General features: G+C 40.6%; 1 protein-coding gene across 3 annotated transcripts in view; it reads right to left on the reverse strand.

Annotated features, from left to right (window-relative positions):
- Window positions 1-19740, reverse strand: part of LOC136874698 (glutamate receptor ionotropic, NMDA 2B) — a 314639-nt gene that overhangs the window by 147393 nt on the left and 147506 nt on the right. For all 3 annotated transcript variants that reach the window (XM_067148348.2, XM_067148349.2, XM_067148346.2), the window contains exons 3-4: window positions 17482-17669; window positions 14838-14983 (exon numbers count right to left, since the gene is read on the reverse strand). In XM_067148348.2, coding sequence (XP_067004449.1) covers window positions 14838-14983; window positions 17482-17669 — 334 coding nt within the window. The remainder of the gene's footprint in view (window positions 1-14837; window positions 14984-17481; window positions 17670-19740) is intronic.

Raw genomic sequence — 19740 nt, forward strand, 5'->3', positions numbered from 1 at the left:
ATTTATTTTCTCAGCTTCCGCCTCCTTCCATCCTCTTTTCTTCTCATTCAATACCTCCTTATATTCCCTTCTCAATTTACAATATTCCTTCCTTTTTTCTTGCACACCCTCCTTCCTAAACTCCGCTAGGGCTCTCATTACAACCTCACGTTTTCTCCTACAGTCTTCATCAAACCATCCATTCATTTTATTCTTTTTTCCCTCTACCCTTCTCCTCACTTTCTTCCCCACCCTCCATACAGGGAGTTCAATTAATTTTAGCACGTTATCCATATCATTCCCTTCTACCGCCCTTTCAATTCCTACCCTTAATATATCTCCCTCCTCTTTCAAATGCCGTCTTAAATTCTCTTTAGTATTATCATCCCATACATACTTCCATCCTCCATTCCTATACCTCTCCTTACTTTCCTCCATCTTCCCCTTCTCATCAGCGACCAACGTTCTCAATTTTGTTTTGATAGGCATATGTTCTGTTAACCCATATTCTAACACCTCAAAACTTATTATTCTCCTTAATGCTATATCTGAGCTTATTCCTATGTCCACCACACTCCCTCCATTTGTTGTAATATACGTCAAATCTCCCACACTATCCCCCTTCATCCAACCATTTAAAATAAATAAATGTTCTAGAGCACATAACTCTAATAACCTTTCTCCATAACTATTTACAACATTATCCTTACTCTTCCTTTGCAGTACCCCGTCTACTTTTACTTCTTTCCCGTATACCGGTACTCTATTGCTCACTCTCGCATTCCAATCCCCCAATAAAATCATCCCATCTTCTACATACATTCCTTTAATTGTGTTTATTTCTTCAATCAGTTCGTCAAAAAAATGTTTATTTGCATACACTGAATCGCTCGGATGGTTATAAAGCAGTGCCAGACAAATTGCTTCCGCTACCCCCTTCCCCATTTTTACTCTCAACCACACTACCCCTTCTACCCTAGTCTGTAACGTCTCCACCCATTCAGCTATCTCATTTCTTATTAAAACTACTATGCCCCCTGGGTTTCGGCCCCTCTTCCCTATTTTTTTCCTTAACACGTTAACTACTCTATAACCGTCCCATGTAATTTCAACCCCCTTCCCTAACCACGTCTCTACTAGAGCAATAATCTCAAAATCTTTCACTAAATCCACAATTTCCTTATTCCCTAACTTCCCCATCAACCCCTCAATATTCAGCATTCCTATCACCATATCTAGTTATTTATTTCCTCCCCCCCCCCTCCCTATACTTCTGCATTTCACCACTTCCCCCCTTACTTCTCGTGATTCTTCCTTTTGGCTCCACCCCATCCGTCTCTTTCTTCTCACCCCCATCCTTCCCATTTTCCGTGCCAGAGCCTTTTTTCCCACCCCATAGATCTTTTAAACTTAAGGATCTCGCCTTGTTTAACGCCTGCTTTCTCTCCAGGTTTATTTCTGCATTATTCCTATTCGGGGAGGTTGAGTCACTACCCTGACTCCTTTCCCTTCCCGTCACCTCTTCACTACCTGTATCCACTTCACTTCGGTCTAGTGTCCTACTTGTTGATTCACTCCTTCCTGGGCTGTACTGACTCACCAAGGACTCTGCTGTCTTCGCTACCTGCCCGCTGACACCGCAGTCCCCTCTTCTCTCTTCCTTCTCCGTGCTGATGTCGCCCTGCTCTCGATTTCTGCAACTCATTTCCTCCTCACATTTTTCCATCCTCAGCAGTTCCTCCTGTGTCCACGATCGCGACCAATTTCTGCCTGAATTAACCAGACACCTCCCCACTATCTTGACTCGCAATCCCTGCGCTCTAGCACGCCACATATGCCGCTTATAGACATCCGACCGCATCCTGTCTTCTTTCTCTGTCTCAGCCTTCAAATAAATGTTCGATCCTTTCAAATTTCCAGCATTCCTCAGAAGTATATCAGCCATCAGGGTTGATATTAATCTTAACTTCACCGGCCTATGTCCCTTGTTCCTTCCCACTCTATATATATCATCTATATCAACTTCAGAAAAGTTTATCTTCATTTTGTTCGAAACTATGTCCACCACTTTCAAATGCTAATTCCACTTTTGATTCTGTTCCTTCCTCTGGTACACCATACACAAACACATTTTTTCTTGCTGATTCGTTCCTCGCTAACCTCACTTCTCTCTTCATTGCTGTTAATTCCTCTTCCAGTACCACCACCTTCTTTTTCAAGCTCCCTACCTCATCTTCTATCTCCGCTAACTTGTCATTTACACCTCCAATTTCTTCTTTTATAAAACTTTTTAAGTCCTTCATCTCCTTCATTTGGGTTGCCTGGTGTTCCTGCATCATTTCCTTAATTTCTTCTCCTTTGCTTGCTTCCTTCACCACTCTCTTGATCTCTTCAAGCTCCTCCCAGCCGAACGGTCCCTGGTTTGGACCCGGATTTTTTTCTATACCTCCTACCACCAGCAGCGTCGCAATAACCGTCGCACACAACATAATCTCCAACAGTCCTTTATAACCACTAATTTCTCTTCCTCTCTCAACTCCACCTTCCTTCCAACACTGCCTTGCACCATGCCATCTTCCAATTCTTAGCCTGTATTGCTGTATCGTTATCCCCATATTGCGCACCTCAGCTCATTCACACGTCTGCACTTCCCGATGTCTCGCTCGTGACTGGCTCCCATAACTTAGCGCCAATTCATCCAGTCTGCATTTACTCTATTCCTTGTATCTGGCAGTGCATCACAAAGTGAAAAAAACTAATTCCAAATTATTATTATTTATAGATCCGGCCACCTATTATGGAACACGTTTACACAATCTTCCTTCTGTCACGCAGACTGACACCTTTTTCTTTACACTCTCGCCATAATACTTCAGTCTTTGGCTTCTTCTTGCTCGCTATTCCACCGAGATTTCCGTGGCTTCGCATGTTGCTCCTCAGGCGCATCCCTCAATCCCGCAACCCTCTTTCTAAATGATGTCCTTTCTTTTATATCCTCCTCTTTGGTACTATTTCTGCCAAGTCATTGTGCACCTGTATAAACCATCCCGGTTGTTTTTTCCACTTTTCCTGCAGAAGTTGACTAATCTCTCAGGGTTCATTCTTTTGATATGCCCATCAAACATCAGTTTCCTTTTCCCCATCACAGTCGTGATTCTTTCTACTGTCTTGTAGAGCTCCAAATTCCATCTTAACCGGAATGCGTTTGGATCACTCGTCGACTTTCTTAGGCCTAAGATTTTTGGTAAGAATCTTCTTTCTCTTTTTTCAAGGACTGGGTCAGCCATCCTCGTCAAGGTTTCTGCTCCATAAAGGCACTCCGTTCTAACCACTGTGCAGTAATGTTTTAACTTGGGTTGAACTGAGAGAGACTTGGACTTATAGGTGTCATCCTTCTCATCCTCTCTTTTAATCCCTCCTTTTCATCTCCATTAGGGGTGAGTATTTCTCCCAGGTATTTAAATTTTTGCACACGCGTGATATCCCCATACAGTGTCGCCTCTTTTTATTTTAGGAGATGAGCGCCGTCGACTCTGTACAGGGTGTCTCATATAAATTAAGACCGAATGCACGGTGTTTGTACTCTGTGCTACAGCAGCTGTCTCAGCCGAGCTTATGACGCGCGCGGCCGCCGTGCATACAATCCTATATGAAATCTTATAATTCTGGAAGAGTCGTTCTTTCTGGGTTATACAGGCATTGTATCTGGTAGCCACATTCTGGCTGACGCGAGTGAGTTCTGCCACTGTAATGTTTCTGATTTCATTCGTAATGTTTTCTTTCAGTTCCTCCAACGTGTGGGAATTTGTTCGATACACTTTCAGTTTACCCCACAAGTAAAAATCACACACTGTTAGATCTGTAGAACGAGGGGGAAATAGTCAAGCACTAATCACTCTGTCTGCAAACACTTCCGAGATTGTAAGAAGAGGATCTTCTGCTGTATGAGCAGGGACTGAATCTTGTTGAAACCACCCACGCAACTTTCCTTCTTCCGTTAACTGTTGGAATAACGGCGCCAAAATATCATCTTGTCTTCTATCAGTAAATCTGTCCTTACACAGCTATCAACTGGATATCCTCCCTTTCTTTCTGTCCTGACGATCTTCCTCATTGCTTTGCAACTTCTTCCTCACTTCACATCTGTCAGCATTCCAAACTTTCTTCCTCTCCCGCTATTTCCTTCAACTTTTCACTCCATGAGTCTCTGTAGTAGACAATTTCTACGTAATATGTGACCAATCCAGGAAGATTTCCTCATCTGTATCATCATTATGAAGTTCCTCTCCTCTCCTATCCTGCTCACCTCATCTTCATTTCTCACTCTATTGGTCCATTTCACTTTCTCCATTCTTCTCCATAACCACATTTCAAATATTTCTAAATATTTTATTATTTCTGTCTGACTGTCCACGTTTCAGAACCATAAGATACCACACTCCACACAAAACATTTGGCAAACCTCTTCCTAAATTGAATTTGTATGCTTCTAGCTGTCAGCAAACCTTTCACTCTCCCGAAAGACTTCTTTACCATGGATATTCTGCATCTCACTTCCTCTGTACAACTTCCGCTGAAAGTTATCAAGCTTCCCAAATACTGAAATGATCGAACCTGCTCTAATACCATTACATCTATTAATATATTAATTGTGCTGTCTCACTTTTCTATTTTTAACACTTTGGTGTTGCCAATGTTCAATTTCATTCCAAATTCTTTACCCACACTTACAATATTCTCCAGCATTACCTGAAGCTCTTCTTCCGTTTCTGCTAACACAGACATGTCATCAGCATATTTGATGGTTTTCGTTATTTCTTCTCCCACTACACGTCCTTTTGATTTTTTCCAAGGCCTTATTGGTTAGATTTTCAGGATATATATTAAAAAGTGTCGGTGAGATACAACAACCCTGTCTCACACCTCTTCCAATACTTCTCTTCGGTTTGATCGTCTTCTACTTGAACTACCACTTTCTGGCCCACATACATTTGCTTTATTAACCTTCTGTCTTTCCAATCTATACCAGTATCGCATCAGTATACACCAATCAATTCTGTCAAATGCTTTTTCCCAATCGACAAAACAAACATGTATTTCAGTGTAGCTCGAGCGGTCGAGGAGAGAGGTCGTGTAGAGTAGTGCGTGCGGTGAACATGGTTGGCATCGAGCAGTACCGGGCCGCTATTGGCAAATGGCAGGCGAAGCGGAAGAAGGAGAACAAGAATGGATTGGTGATAAGTAAGGACGGATTAAAAATGAGTGAAGCGGTGCTGGTAGTGGCAGTGGTAGCGGTGCTACTGGTTATTGGGGGGGGGGTGGAATTAAACCCAGGCCCAAATACCAGTGGAAAATATAACGCAGAGGATTTGGCCGCACTCAGGGTGGTTGTGAGTGAAGTCATGCAGGGGAAATGCCAGTGGGAGAAAGTGCAGGAAATAAAGGACATGATGGAGGAGCAGAGAAAGGAGATAGGCAACATGAAGAAATGGCTGGAAACGAGGACGGAGGAATCAAGCAGAAGAGTTGATAATAATGAGAAATAAATCGAGTTATTGAGAGGGGAAGTGAAATATTTGAAAGGGGAGATGATGAGGATGAAGAAAGAAGGGTGGGAGTACAAGCAGGAGAGATGGAAGAAAGCCATATTTATATATGGAGTTGAGGAAGATGTGAGGGAGGACAAGATGGAACTGATAGACAAGGGGATCGAAGTTATACGTGATACAATGAAGATAAATTTCAGTAGTATTGACATAGACGATGTAGAGAGAATTGGTAAAACTAAAGGTCGGAGGCCAATTAGGGTAAAATTTTTATCTACCCTAATGGCAGAAATTGTGTTAGGTAACAGTAAGAATTTACAGGGACAGAAAATAAGGGTGAAAAGAGACATGGGAAGAGAAGGAAGTGAAAATATGAGGATCTTGAATAGGCACCTATGGAGAGCGAGGAACCAGGGGCTAAAGGCCCGAATAAGAGGTCTGAGGTTGGAGGTGACAAACGGGTGATGGGTTAGAGTACATTCAGTGACGAAGTTAAAGGAGATGGACGAAAACGAGAGGGTTGAGTGTGGTGAGATGACAAGGCAAGTTGGGAAGAAGAAAGAAGAAAAGAAGAGGAGGAGAGACGTGGCAGGAGAGAAGAGCATCTCAGAAGAGAATGGGCAGTGCAGCCGGGAGACAGAAGATCAAGATAGTGAAGTGGACGGTGAGAGTGAGCAGCAAAAAACTGGGAGAGTAGAGTGTAGTGCTGCAGTGAGCAAGAAAGGACAAGGGAAGGTGGATTCAGAAGTCCAAAATAGTGAGGAGGTGAGTGGGGGTGAGTAGCAAGAATCGGTGAGAGCGGAGTGCAGTGGTGTAGTGAACAAGAAAGGACAAGAGGAGACAGATCGACAGGAAGGTAAAAAAATTATGATTAAAGTCAGAAGTAGGAGCTTAAAAGACATATGGGGAAAAATACGTAAAGGGATGGAAGATACAGAGGGTATGGAACGGTATAGGTTGGTTAAAGAAGGAGGAATGGAGATGAGGGATGAGAGGTCGATAACTACTAGAAGTAAGAATAGAAGGGGAGACCTAGAAGGGAGGGAGGGAAAGTTATAACTATATTGGAAAATAGGATGTGTGAATATTGAGGGACTAAGGAACAAATTAGGAAACAAGAAAGTTCGGGAAGTAATTGAAAGTTTTGATGTTGTGGCACTCTTGGAGACGTGGCTGGAAACAGGGAGGGAGATTTCATGGAAGGGGTTTGTGATGAAATATAAATATAGAAGAAAAGAGAGGAATAAGGGACGAGCACCAGGAGGGATGATAGTTCTAATTAGGGAAGAAATTAGTGAAAGAGTAGAGGATACAGAGACCGATGTGTTGGAAACCATATGGTTGAGATTGAATATGGGAGGGGGTGAGGCAAGGAGGAAGAAAATAAATCTAGCTTTTGTTTACTGCCATCCTAGTAATTCAGCATATGCAAATAAATATTTTGTGAAGAGTTATTGGTAGATATTGGTAGGATAAGGGGAATGTTTCCAGGTGAAGAGGATATGTTGTTATTCGGGGATTGGAACGCGAGAATAGGGGAACAGAGCCCAGTATATAGTAGGGAGGATGGAATGTGTTTGTTGAAAAGTAGAAGGAGTGAGGACAAAATTACAAATAGTTATGGAGAGAAGCTCCTAGAGATGTGTGCTGTGGGAAATTTGTATATTCTGAATGGGTGGATAGAGGGTGACAGGACGGGGAAATTGACATATGTTACTGAGAAGGGTGGTAGTGTGATAGATATGGTTTTAAGTTCGGAAGGGATGATTGAGGAGGTTGTAAGAATGGAAATAAGAGACTGGATTGAATCACACCATTTCCTGGTGAGGGTTATGCTGAAAAGGGGGGGAAGAGAAGTGTACAATGAAAGAAGATGAGACAAATGATAAACGAGGGAGTGGTTATAATAAGTATAAATGGACAGAGAAGGTGGGCCGGGATTGGAATAGGGTAGTAAAAGAGGAGTTACAACTTCTGAAATATGGGTGGGAAGGGGCGTTAGAAGAGAATAATACTGATAAAGCCTTGTAATTGCTGCTACATCCAATAAAGATAATAGCGCAGAAGGCGAAAGCTAGAAAGGGAAATAAGAAAGAGGGAGAGGAATTGTTTAATAGGGAGTGTGAAGGAATGCGGAGGAAGGTGATAGACGCGTTAGGAGAATATAGAAGGAAAGGTGGGAGCCAAGAAATGGAGTTTTTCTGTAGATTGAGGAAGGAGTATAAAAATAAAATTTGTGAGGCAAAAAAGACGTGGTTAGAGGAACAAATGGAAGCCATAAATAATGACTGCAAAACAAATACTTTTGAGAGAGTTTGGGACAAGATTAATAAAATTATTAAGGTTGGAAGGAATATAGAGAAAACGAGTATTGAGGAAGTGCAATGGGTCAGACACTTTGATGAATTACCAGGGAAAAGGGGGATGAAAGATGGAGAGGTTCGGGAGAAGAAGTAATTTGGAGGAATAGGAGAGTGGCAATTTATGACCTGGATAAAGAAATCACAAGGGAGGAAATCCTGAGAGTGATAAGCAGAGCCAGAGCGAAGTCGGCCGGGGGGTGTAATGGTATAAATAACAAGTTTTGGAAGGAAATGAGCAAAAATGAGATAATGATAGAGGGCATGGTTAATCTATTCAATAAGATATTTGAGGGAGGTAATTACCCTAAGGAATGGGAAACAGGAATTATATGCCCTATATACAAGGGGAAGGGTAGTAGGAACAATGTGAACAGTTATATAGGTATATCTCTGTTGGATTCTTTGAGTAAAATATATACTGGGGTGTTAGCGAACAGAATAAGCGGGTGGGCGGAATAAAATGAAATTTTGACAGATTACCAAGGGGGATTTAGGAAAAATAAAAGAACAGTGGATAATATAATGATAGTAAATACTATTCTAGAAAAGTATAAGAATATGGCTAGAAGTACGGTTTATGTAGCAGCAATAGATTTTGAGAAAGCTTTTGACAAGGTGAATAGAAAGGCCCTATTAGAGAAATTAGGCAGGCTAGGGATTTTGGAGAAGATGTTGAGGGCAGTGGAAGGAATATATAGGGTTGTCAGGTTTTGTGTAAAATTGGGAGAAGAGAGACTGAGTGGACCCTTAGAGTCCAAGGTGGGTTTAAAACAAGGATGCAAGTTATCGCCAATACTGTTTATTTTATTTATCAACGATATTTTAGAGGGGTTTAGGGCAGAAAATTGGGCTGTGCCGGTGATTAATGGTTTAGAGGTACCAGGACTGATATTTGCGGATGATGTGTTATTGATGACGATAACTTCAGGGGCGATGAATAGGGCCTTAAAGTCAGTGACGCTATTTGCGAGGAAATGGGGATTGAGAATTAATGGAAATAAGTCTAAAATATTAGTAGTCCAGGTGGACAAAAGAAGAAAGATAGAAGGTAATTGGGTGATTCAGGGAGAAAGACTGGAACAGGTAAGGAAGTTGGAATATCTAGGAGTTATTTTTAATGATAAAGGAACGTGGAATGACCAGATCAAAAGGGTGAAATATAGAGGATTGGCAGCCTTAGCCTCAGTCAGAAATTTGCTAGCCAAATACCCGGGGATCAGTTACAAAACACTGAGTCTAGTGTTAAGGTCGGTAATTTTTGGGAGGGTATTATACGGCGCAGAAGTTTGGGGGCTGGATGAGAAAAGAGAGGAACTAAGAAGGATTGTTAGTAGTTTTGCTAAGTTAGTAATGAGCTTACCGAGGTGTACAGCAAATGTAGGGGCGGAATTAATGTGTGGGGAGGATTTGGAATCAGAGGGTGTGAAAAGAATAGTTAGATACTGGATGAATTTAAAAAGACAGGAAGGTGGGAGGGTATTACAGGCAGCGTATGAACAGCAATGTAAGAGCATGTATAGGGGTGGATGGTTAGAAAAAATAAAGGGATATTTGGAGAGGATAGGATTAGGACACTTGTGGGGGGAGGTTTGGTCGAAGACAGAAGTGAGAGGGATGAAGATACTGGAAAGGAGAATTAGAGATATCCATAGGCAGAAATTATTGAGGAAAAACAGACTAAGAAACTCGCTGACTGTTTTGACGAAAATAGAGGAGATAGCAGGGTTGAATATTAGATACGTTGATAGGTCAAAACGGTATGGGATGATGTGGTGGCTTTTAGGTTTGCAAAGGAATACAGGGTGGCTACAGGGGAGGGATAAGACAAGGTGTGTACTTTGCGGAGATGTGAATGATGATTTTCACTTGCTAAGAGACTGTGAGGTAACGAGGGAGATAATACATGGATTATTGAGTGCCGAGCATCGGGAAATATTGGGGAGAGGGGATGAGAACGCAATCCTGAGATGGATTATTAAACAATGGGAAAAAAGGGGTGAATTGAACAGGTATTTATGTGCGACAAAAAAGGCCTGCGAGAGTAAAATGAAGGAGAGTGAGTTAGAGGGTGGGCAGGGGAATAGGGGGGTGGAATAGTTATGTATATAAGGGAAGGGGACAGTATGATAAAATTCTAATGGATTAGAGAATATAGGGGTCGAGTACTTAGTTATGTGGAGTTGGGTAATGATACGGGATTGCATGGTCTGTTTGTTTTAAAGTTGGCTGGAATGCAAGTGCTGAAATGCTGAGTGTTGTTGTTTGATTTATTGATTAGGTGTAGGTCAGGAACAATAATGTGACGCAAGTACAGAGCATAATAAGGACACTGGATGAGCATGTTTGAACATTGAGTGAGTGACGGCTGCAGCTAATGACTGCTAGAAGGATACTATATTATTCTTATTATTATTAACCTTATCAATATTATTATTATTATTATTATTATTATTATTATTATTATTATTATTATTATTATTATTTATTTTACTCTGCATGTGAAAATGTATAGGGGCAAAGTCGCCTGTTATGTTCAATAAATGTATGCTATGCTATGGACAAACATGTATTTATCTGTTTACTTCCAAAAATCTTTCTCCTATCATCCGCAGACACCCAATTTCATCTCTGGCCCCTTTTTTTTTCCTGTATTCGAACTGATCTTCTCCTATATTCTCCTCACAGCCTTAGTGATATGACACATAAAATTAATTGTACTATAATCCTTATATTGATTGGCGTTGTATTTCCTTGGTAGAAGAACGATTATGGTCTTAAGGAAATCTTAAGGCCAGATACCTGTGTCATATATTCTATTGATCAGAGTTGTAATTCTAACTATTGCATCCTTCCCCAAGGCCTTCAGAGTTTCAGATGTTATTTGCTCACACCACATCACTTTATTTTCCTTAAGATCCTGGATCGCTTTCTCCACCTCCTATTTTTCTATCTTTGGTCCCCGGTGGTTTTCGTCACATTCTTGTTCATCTTCTAAGGATCAACCTTAGAATCATATAGATCTATGTATTCCTTCCACACATCTTTGTTTTCTTCAGTGTTAATTGTTACCATTCCCTGCTTGTTTAGCATCCCTTGCTTGATAATTTTCATCATCTTTGTACCTCTCTGCATTTACTGACGTCTCGAAAAAACGGACCCAGTTCTTCTTCTTGCACTAACAGCACACCAAACATCAATCTTCCTATTATAATGTGGGACTGCAAAAACACCATTAGAATTTTCTTCACACCAATAGCGAGAGTTATGACTGCTCTCACGACCATTAAGATGAAACTATAACTTTTACATGCGAAAATAAGGTGTTGCAATGATTACTGTCTCACCATGTTAACATCTGAGATTCAGTCTGGCGACTGATGCTTGCCAGGTCCAACACGTGGAGCTACTTGCGCGCGCCTCCCATACTGCAGCTGGCGTAGCGCGTAGTACAAACACCGTGCGTTAACTCTGGGTTTATAAGAGATAACCTGTATACTGTGAAATACAATCGTTGTAGTGATACAACTATATTACCAGGTGATATGATCGCTATAGTGACAGAGGTGTGTCACTAACAAATGCAGTGTACTGTTAAATAAAGTAGAATGGAGGTGTTATATCCGTCACTTAGGTTACTTGAAAAAACACTCGTTTTGTGCTGTAAAGTTTAATTCTTGTTTATGCTTGATCTTACTGCATTTTCAGTCCTTGTTGAGCATTGGCCATTTTGGTTCAAAATGTCAGTAGGATCCCCAATCATAAGCTGTCCGTGGGAAAAGGTAAAAGTCCAAAAATTGAAATTGTCAGGAAACAAATGAAGATATGATTGCATCTTATTTTTTAATGAGTTACAATCTTTGAAAGCTTTCGAATTATTTAAGATTGGTAGTATATTGTTACGTGAAATGATTAATAGGAAAGGCTTAATATAATGTTAATTTTTCCGTGTTTGGTAAGTATAGGCGTATAAGTACCATGTAGTTGTTCATTGGTATAGATGTCAGTACCAGACATTACCACTTAGAACAAGAATATCAGTTGCAGTAAATCACTACATGGAATATAAAGTAAATATTACATGCAAGGATTAATGAAGAATAAATTATGAATGTTCGGCCTACATTTCTTGTATAGCACTACTTCATGCAGGCGAGTAAAGGAAGAACTTTCAAATGTGTTATAAAAGAAACCACTTTTCCCTTTGCGAAAATCTATTGATCATAAATATATCTCCCGGCCATGGCCATCCATCAACGGCTGTTAATTGCAGATGGCAACCGTCCATAAGATACAGCCTGCACGGTTGCTAGGTAACATCGTCTGGCCGTCCATCCATGCCTTACATCACTGCCTGCACGGTTGCTAGGTAACATCGTCTGACCGTCCATCCATGCCTTACATCACAGCCTGCACGGTTGCTAGGTAACATTGTCTGACCGTCCATCCATGCCTTACATCACAGCCTGCACGGTTGCTAGGTAACATTGTCTGACCGTCCATCCATGCCTTACATCACTGCCTGCACGGTTGCTAGGTAACATCGTCTGACCGTCCATCCATGCCTTACATCACAGCCTGCACGGTTGCTAGGTAACATTGTCTGACCGTCCATAAGATACAGCCTGCACGGTTGCTAGGTAACATCATCTGACCGTCCATTCATACCTTACATCACTGCCTGCACGGTTGCTAGGTAACATCGTCTGACCGTCCATCCATACCTTACATCACAGCCTGCACGGTTGCTAGGTAACATTGTCTGGCCGTCCATCCATACTTTACATCACAGCCTGCAGGGTTGCTGGGTAATATTGTCTGGCCGTCCATCCATATCTTACATCACAGCCTGCAGGGTTGCTAGGTAACATTGTCTGGCCGTCCATCCATACCTTACATCACAGCCTGCAGTTAATACTCATAGAAGGAAATGTAACAAACATCAGTGATAGTCTTCTTCAGTCAAAAGACATCATACAAACGAATGCTGTACTACAAGGTGACCCCCTGACGTGTAATATGATCCCACATGTCGTAGTACAAAAGGTAGTAACTGGATATGTGAATATGATATGGTTATACTGAGTAATAGCAAGAGCTCATTACAGGAAGCTCTTAATAGACTAGTGGAATGGTCTCAAAAGAATGACATGCATATAGATCAGAGTAAGACGAAGACATAAAGTTCCGGAAAGGATGCTAACTGTCAACGGATATATTTACCTGCGGAAAGCAAACAACTGGAATAGTTAAATGTTTCAAATATTTAGGGGTGACTGTACAAATCACTGGATTCACTTTCACAAGGCACAATGAAGATAGAACAGTGGCTGCAATGGAGTTTCGCAGTCTTAAATCCCTTTCACTAAGAACAGCAATGTTATTATTCAAGCTGAAAGTTCATTTCATGGGGGAATCTTTCATTCAGACAGAACTAAAGACAGATACCGTACATAAAAAGAGCACTCTGCATCTCAAAGTTTTTACCAAATAGACTTGTACATCAGCTAGAAGGAACCTCTTCCTTCATAGAAAACCTAATGACACAACCCCAGCTATCAAAAGGTTCCTGCACGAACGACTCCAGAAAACTGCAGAAATAAACCCAGAATGTTTTAATAATTCCGCCATGAACAATGATGAATGGAAATCAGCTAATTTTGAGCTACGTCACCTCTATACGAGAGGAGCAATTCACGGCTTTCATCACCGTATTTGTATTAAGACAGGTTTGCACCAGGTATTCAGCGACAGTGTTTGTGAAATCTGCGGCTCACCCTGTTGACTATACCACCTGTTCGACTGCGCAGAAAGAACATATTCTCTTTCTCATTATGCTAAAGGTGAAACCTTGTATTGACAGTGAATTTCTCTATTTTGAAAATCGTAGGCACACATTGTGTTTAATATTAATAGTACACTATGCAACATTATGCAACTCATATGGAAAATATAAAACTCGCTTCGCTCGTGTTTTTATTATTACCATTATAGACGAGTTGCATACGGCTGTTTATGCTCGACGATAATTATAACTCTATTTTTAAATATTCATAAATTTCTGTCGATATGTAGCTTGACAGAGCCTCCGTGGCTTAGACGGCAGCGCGTCGGCCTCTCACCGCTGGATACCGTAGTTCAAATCCCGGTCGTTCCATGTGAGATTTGTGCTGGACAAAGCGGAGACGGGGCAGGTTTTTCTCCGGGTACTCCGGTTTTCCCTGTCATCATTCATTCGAGCAACACTCTCCATTCTCATTTCGTAGCATCTATCAGTCATTAATATACATCACTTTGGGAGTGGCGACCCCATCGTAAAAATAGCCTATATATAATTCATTCATTACATCCCTGACCCGGTCAATGACTGGAAAACAGGTTGTAGGTTTTCATTTTCATGTAGCTTGACAGTTGAGTTTACAGAACAGAGCGCATGCGCTGGGTTATTGATTTTACGTGAGTGTATCAGAGACCTTGACAGTGTCATATGTTTTCAAAGCTTTGATGGAAGGTTATCATAAGCTAGCTTTATTTCAAATACAAATTGTTTATTGTACAGTTGGTGAAGTGAATTTCCGGGAATGTGTCGTGTGGTAAGTAGAAGGTGTATTGATGTTAATATGTGTGTCCGAGAAGTGTGATTTTGGAAACAAGTGTGAAGCTAGTGCGTTGAGCGCAGATGCGATGCTATCCTTACCTAATATTAATATTTTGGCATCGTCGAGCATAAATACCACGGTTGCTATGATTACACTTCCGTCGCATATTTTGTCGTGTCACGTTTACACACATTTTCGAATAAACCACAGCCATAAGACATGTTTATGTCAGAACAATATTTTTGGCACATTTTTAGTCTCCTTCGGACAGTTCACTATTGACAACACTTGTACTAAAGGAAGTTTGGTCATTTTTTGTCGAAACCGTCTGTGGAATGACGTTTTCTACTTGCCTGTCAGTTTTAATCTCGTAGCTTCAGCCAGAATGATCTTCGCCTCTTCTCTAGTGGAGTACAGAAGGATTATCCTGGCCTCAGAATTGACGAGACTCTCGAGGTCTGCAGGCTGGCTGACTATCAGCGTGTCTATAACGACCATCCTGTGGAACAAGAGATCACACCCTTAGAAACTAATGTACAGGCATTATCATAATAGCTTCCTCTATGCATCAGTGGTTCAGTGTCGGCCTCCGAATGCGGAAATCGCGTGTTCAAACCTGGCAGGAAACATAACTTCTGTGCCACCATTCATACATAGCTCCAAAATAAATGGGATAATCACTCACTCTCACTCACTCACTCACTCACTCACTCACTGGCACGAATGTGGAAGGACGAAGTCACTTGTAAGATCCTCCTACTTCTCTGCAGTAATACTTCATTCAATTTTTTTACTTAGGGATATTAGTATTTATTTTCCAAGGAAGGTGGCCCTATTTTACCTAAAAGTATGATACAGCTATAGTTTATAATTATCGATATATTAAAAGAGTTTATTGAAAACAGCTTCGGCAAATCCGTCCGTCCGTTCTTCTGGACCGGTTTGTTTAGTTTCTATTTTATTCTCTCCAGAATTAGCTTCCGTTGAATCATGAAACATTGATAGGTCTCTAAGTTCATCCAACTTTGAATAGTCATAAAATATAATCATTAAATGATAACTCCAATAATTGCAGGCGAAGGCTTACTCTAACCCGCAATACATTCTGTATTTAACAGGTTGCTAAGCGACTAACACTTCCATTATTCTGATATGCGTGTGATTTTCATCCTTAGTGATGTCATTGCATGCAGCCGTGTTTGATTACTATCTGTCAAGCCAGAGAGTAGACACTTCCTCTGATCACGGAAGAATACTATTCTCTGGTAGATACGCTTTGATTCTCTGACCTGCCGCAGTTTCTGAATATACTCAACAGATGGCAGAACGTTCCTTGTAACTTACATGCTTCTGAGAGAAAACACTCGACGTACGCATAGACGGGAAGGTGTCAAGTCGACTAGCCCTCTGTATGACCATTAATAAAGCACAGAGACAATTTTTTGAAAAAGTGGGTAGTCTACTCGGGCAAGATCGTCTGAAAACGTTCAGATACAGGGATGTTCCACCATTCAACACATTGTAAAATATATTGGGCGAAGACGGGTTTCGACTCCCTTGGAGTCATCATCAGTTCTTGTTGAATATCAAATCAAGGGGAATCTGATAACAATCATCGTTAGGGTTGCCTACATACAGCTCGATTGGTTGACATAAGACATCATAATAAAAAATTATGTACATAAATGCGATTGCCTGAAAACACATCAATGGGTTGCAAAACATTACCTCGAAATGTAACGTACACATGGTGAGCAGTACTTGGAACTTAAAAAGTTCTTAGTTCTGGCTTAAACTGTCGTGTGTTCTTGGAACACGGATACACTGGAAACATATGCACTGGTTGAAAATACACAAAAATACGACATGAAATACTTATAATGTATGAAATACATGGCGCTTTAAGAATGTTCTTGGACTTGATAGTCTTGTTTCTATCTGAATAAACTGGATGAAATATATATACATTGAAATGAAATGCACAAAGACTTAAACTACTTGGTATTTAAAAAGTTCTTGGTTTTGGTTTAAAAAATTGTCGTGCGTTCCTGGAACACGAAATAGACTTGTTGGTCTTGTTTCAATCTATTGGAAACAACTGCACTATCGTAGCTGAGAATATACACATTGACTGAAAATTTATACATAGATATGAAACACATGGCACTTTAATGTTCTTGGATTTGGGTAAAAAGTATACTGTCGTATGATTGTATAACTCGGCATAGACTTATCAATCGGTCTTGCCACAATCATCAGAAACATGTGAACCTTTTGAAACAAAACGTAAAGTTATCTAGGATAAAACACTGCACGTGTGTTTGAAGATGCGGAATAGACTTGTTGGACCTTTCATCTACATGGGTACATGAATCAGCTGAAATTATACATTAGTTTGAAATGCTTGGTATTTTAAGAAAGTTCTTGGATCTGATTCAAGATTATTGCCGTGTGTTTGTGGAACACGGAACATAATTGTCGGTCGTGTTTCAATCAACTTGAATATATGACATAGTTGAAATGAAATACGTTTGACAATGAAACATTTTGAAATTGCTGGTTTTAGTTTACGTAATCTTGCAGTGTTTTAGGATAGTATGGAATAAACTTGTTGGTAAAGTTAAATTGGTTGAAGAGCTGGGGGAACATCTTTCATTATGGAACACTTGCTCATGCAGTTGTAACTGTCGTCAACTATTGTTGATGTAGAATGGTGATGGTATGGCCTTGGCTTATGGAAACGTGCATTGAAAGTGGGTGTCTCAGGAAAAAGAAAAGGAAAGAAAGAAATGAGAAACTGTTGTGTGTGTTCCAGTTAAATTGAAAATTATATTTGTATTACTTACTCACTCTGTTCCCGCTCGCGCTGACCTGCCGTTAGAAGAGTTTTGCAACGACACCAAAAACCTCAAAATTCATTCTTACCATTTTCCGTACTCTTTTCGGTATGGGAAGAAGGGAATTACGTCATAGTATGAAATAAAGTATATTACTAACTTGAAGTTTGCTTGTGACTGATGAGCTCTCTCTCGCACCGCCTGGATGAAGTCGTCGTGCCCCGCGATCTGGCTGGTCACCACCGAGAACTGATGCCACTTGTACCGCTCCAGGATGCTCAACATCGCGGCGGTCTGGTGCTCTAGGGACGGCGCCAGCTGCAGATACATGTTGGACTGAGATGCTCTCTATAACACACATCGAATTGTGATCGTGTTAATTTCTTAAGGTACATATGTTTTATTTTTGAGAACCCATTAAAATAGGGTATTCATACTTTTTTCAATCAGTTAAGGGCACCTGGACCTGGAAAGTCCAAAACGCACATTTCGGTTTCCTAATATCAGAGTGAACTTTTCTGAATCTAAATATTCAGCTCTGTTGTCCACCTTAAATATCCTGTGGCCTGTTAAAGATACAGAAATTCAGTTGTCAAATCCTTAAATTGAAGATCTTCCAGGAATAAGGTTGAAACCAACAAATCAGTAATTTTGTACGAGAGAGGAAAATTATGTTTGAGCTTTATTTCATGGTATACACCGATTCAACCAATTGCATTTGTAAGTGTACAGCAATGTTTTATTGTTATAACTAGGGATCGAAAGTTAAGAAAAGGTCCTTTCTTTCTTGAGTACCCAAGACGAGGTCGAACATAATATCTGTTCATTGTGGGTCATTGTATGTCAGAAAATGGTGGGTTTTCTTGGTCTTTTCTGGCGTTTTTGGCTTATAGATCCCTTTCTAGTCTTGTTTAGGTCTTAACGGCTTGTTTTGGTCTTTACGACTTGTTTAGGTTTTAAAGACTTGTTTAGGTCTTAACGGCTTGTTTAGGTCTTAAAGGCTTGTTTAGGTCTTAAAGGCTTGCTTAGGTCTTAACGGCTTGTTTTGGTCTTAAAGGCTTGTTTAGGTCTGAAAGGCTTGTTTAGGTCATTAACGGTTTGTTTAGGTCTTAAATGCTTGTTTAAGTCCTAACGTCTTATTTTGGTCTTAACGGCTTGTTTTGGTCTTAAAGGCTTGTTTAGGTCTGAAAGGCTTGTTTAGGTCATTAACGGTTTGTTTAGGTCTTAAATGCTTGTTTAAGTCCTAACGTCTTATTTTGGTCTTAACGGCTTGTTTAAGTCTTAACGGCTTCTGTAGGTCTTAAAGGCTCGTTTAGGTCTTAACGGATGTTTAGGTCTTAAAGGCTTGTTTAGGTCCTAACGGCTTGTTTTGGTCTTAACGGCTTGTTTAGGTCTTAAAGGCTTATTTAGGTCTTAACGGCTTGTTTAAATCTTAAAGGCTTGTTTAGGTCTTAACGGTTTGTTTAGGTCTTAAAGACTTGTTTAGGTCTTAATGGTTTGTTTAGGTCTTAAAGGCTTGTTTAGGTCCTAACGGCTTGTTTTGGTCTTAACGGCTTGTTTAGGTCTTAAAGGCTTGTTTTGGCTTAACGGCTTGTTTTCTAAGATTTTTCGTTGAGTTTCAGGATCATGCTCTTGTGTTTTCTCCTTCTCCATATCAAATTCTGCAAATTATTTATCCCTATTCCGTTGGTGTTCTCTCAGACAAGATAGTTAGGGCAATTGCTGAACAATCATCCATAGAAGAGTTCCATGCCCATCTGTTAGCAAATTTTATTCCGGCCCGAGCTAGGTCTTCACTAATTCAAAAGTACTACTAACGAGTACAGCGTCTGGATGAGAATCTTCCCGACTTCATCCAAGATATTAAGTTCTACACTAGGGTATTTGCTTTAAATTTCCCTGAAGATCAAATTGTACAGGCTGTTGTGGAAGGTATTTTCCCATCATACCGATCATACTTGTGTTTTGTGTAGCGCCCGCAAACTATGGCTGTCTCAGCCGAAGGAGTTAGATACGCCGATACCTTGCGTGTCGCGAAAGAACCCTCTCCATCCTGTAGTAATTTTCGGCCCCCAACTCGCCGAACCTTCACTGCCCGTAAATGTTATGCTTGTGTGTCGCCTGACCATCTTCGGAACAAGTGTCCATTAATTAAATCTAGTGGGACAAGGAATGGAGCAGGGTCATCCCAAGGCTGTTTTAAATGCGGCGCGTTTTCACATATTACCAAGAACTGCCCTAATGCTAACAGCACTCCCTCCTGCTCAACTTCGGGTGCAACTTCCACCAACAATAAAAAGTGACTAGTGGCTCCGGCTGAGTCGGTAGATTAATTCTTTCAAGGCTCAGCATAAATTAAATTCGACGAAAATGCAGGAAAATGTCAGAACTGTTCTACATTACAATTTGAATGTCCCAA

The sequence above is a fragment of the Anabrus simplex genome, chromosome 5 (genome assembly GCF_040414725.1).
Source record: "Anabrus simplex isolate iqAnaSimp1 chromosome 5, ASM4041472v1, whole genome shotgun sequence".
NCBI classification, from domain to species: Eukaryota; Metazoa; Arthropoda; class Insecta; order Orthoptera; family Tettigoniidae; genus Anabrus; species Anabrus simplex.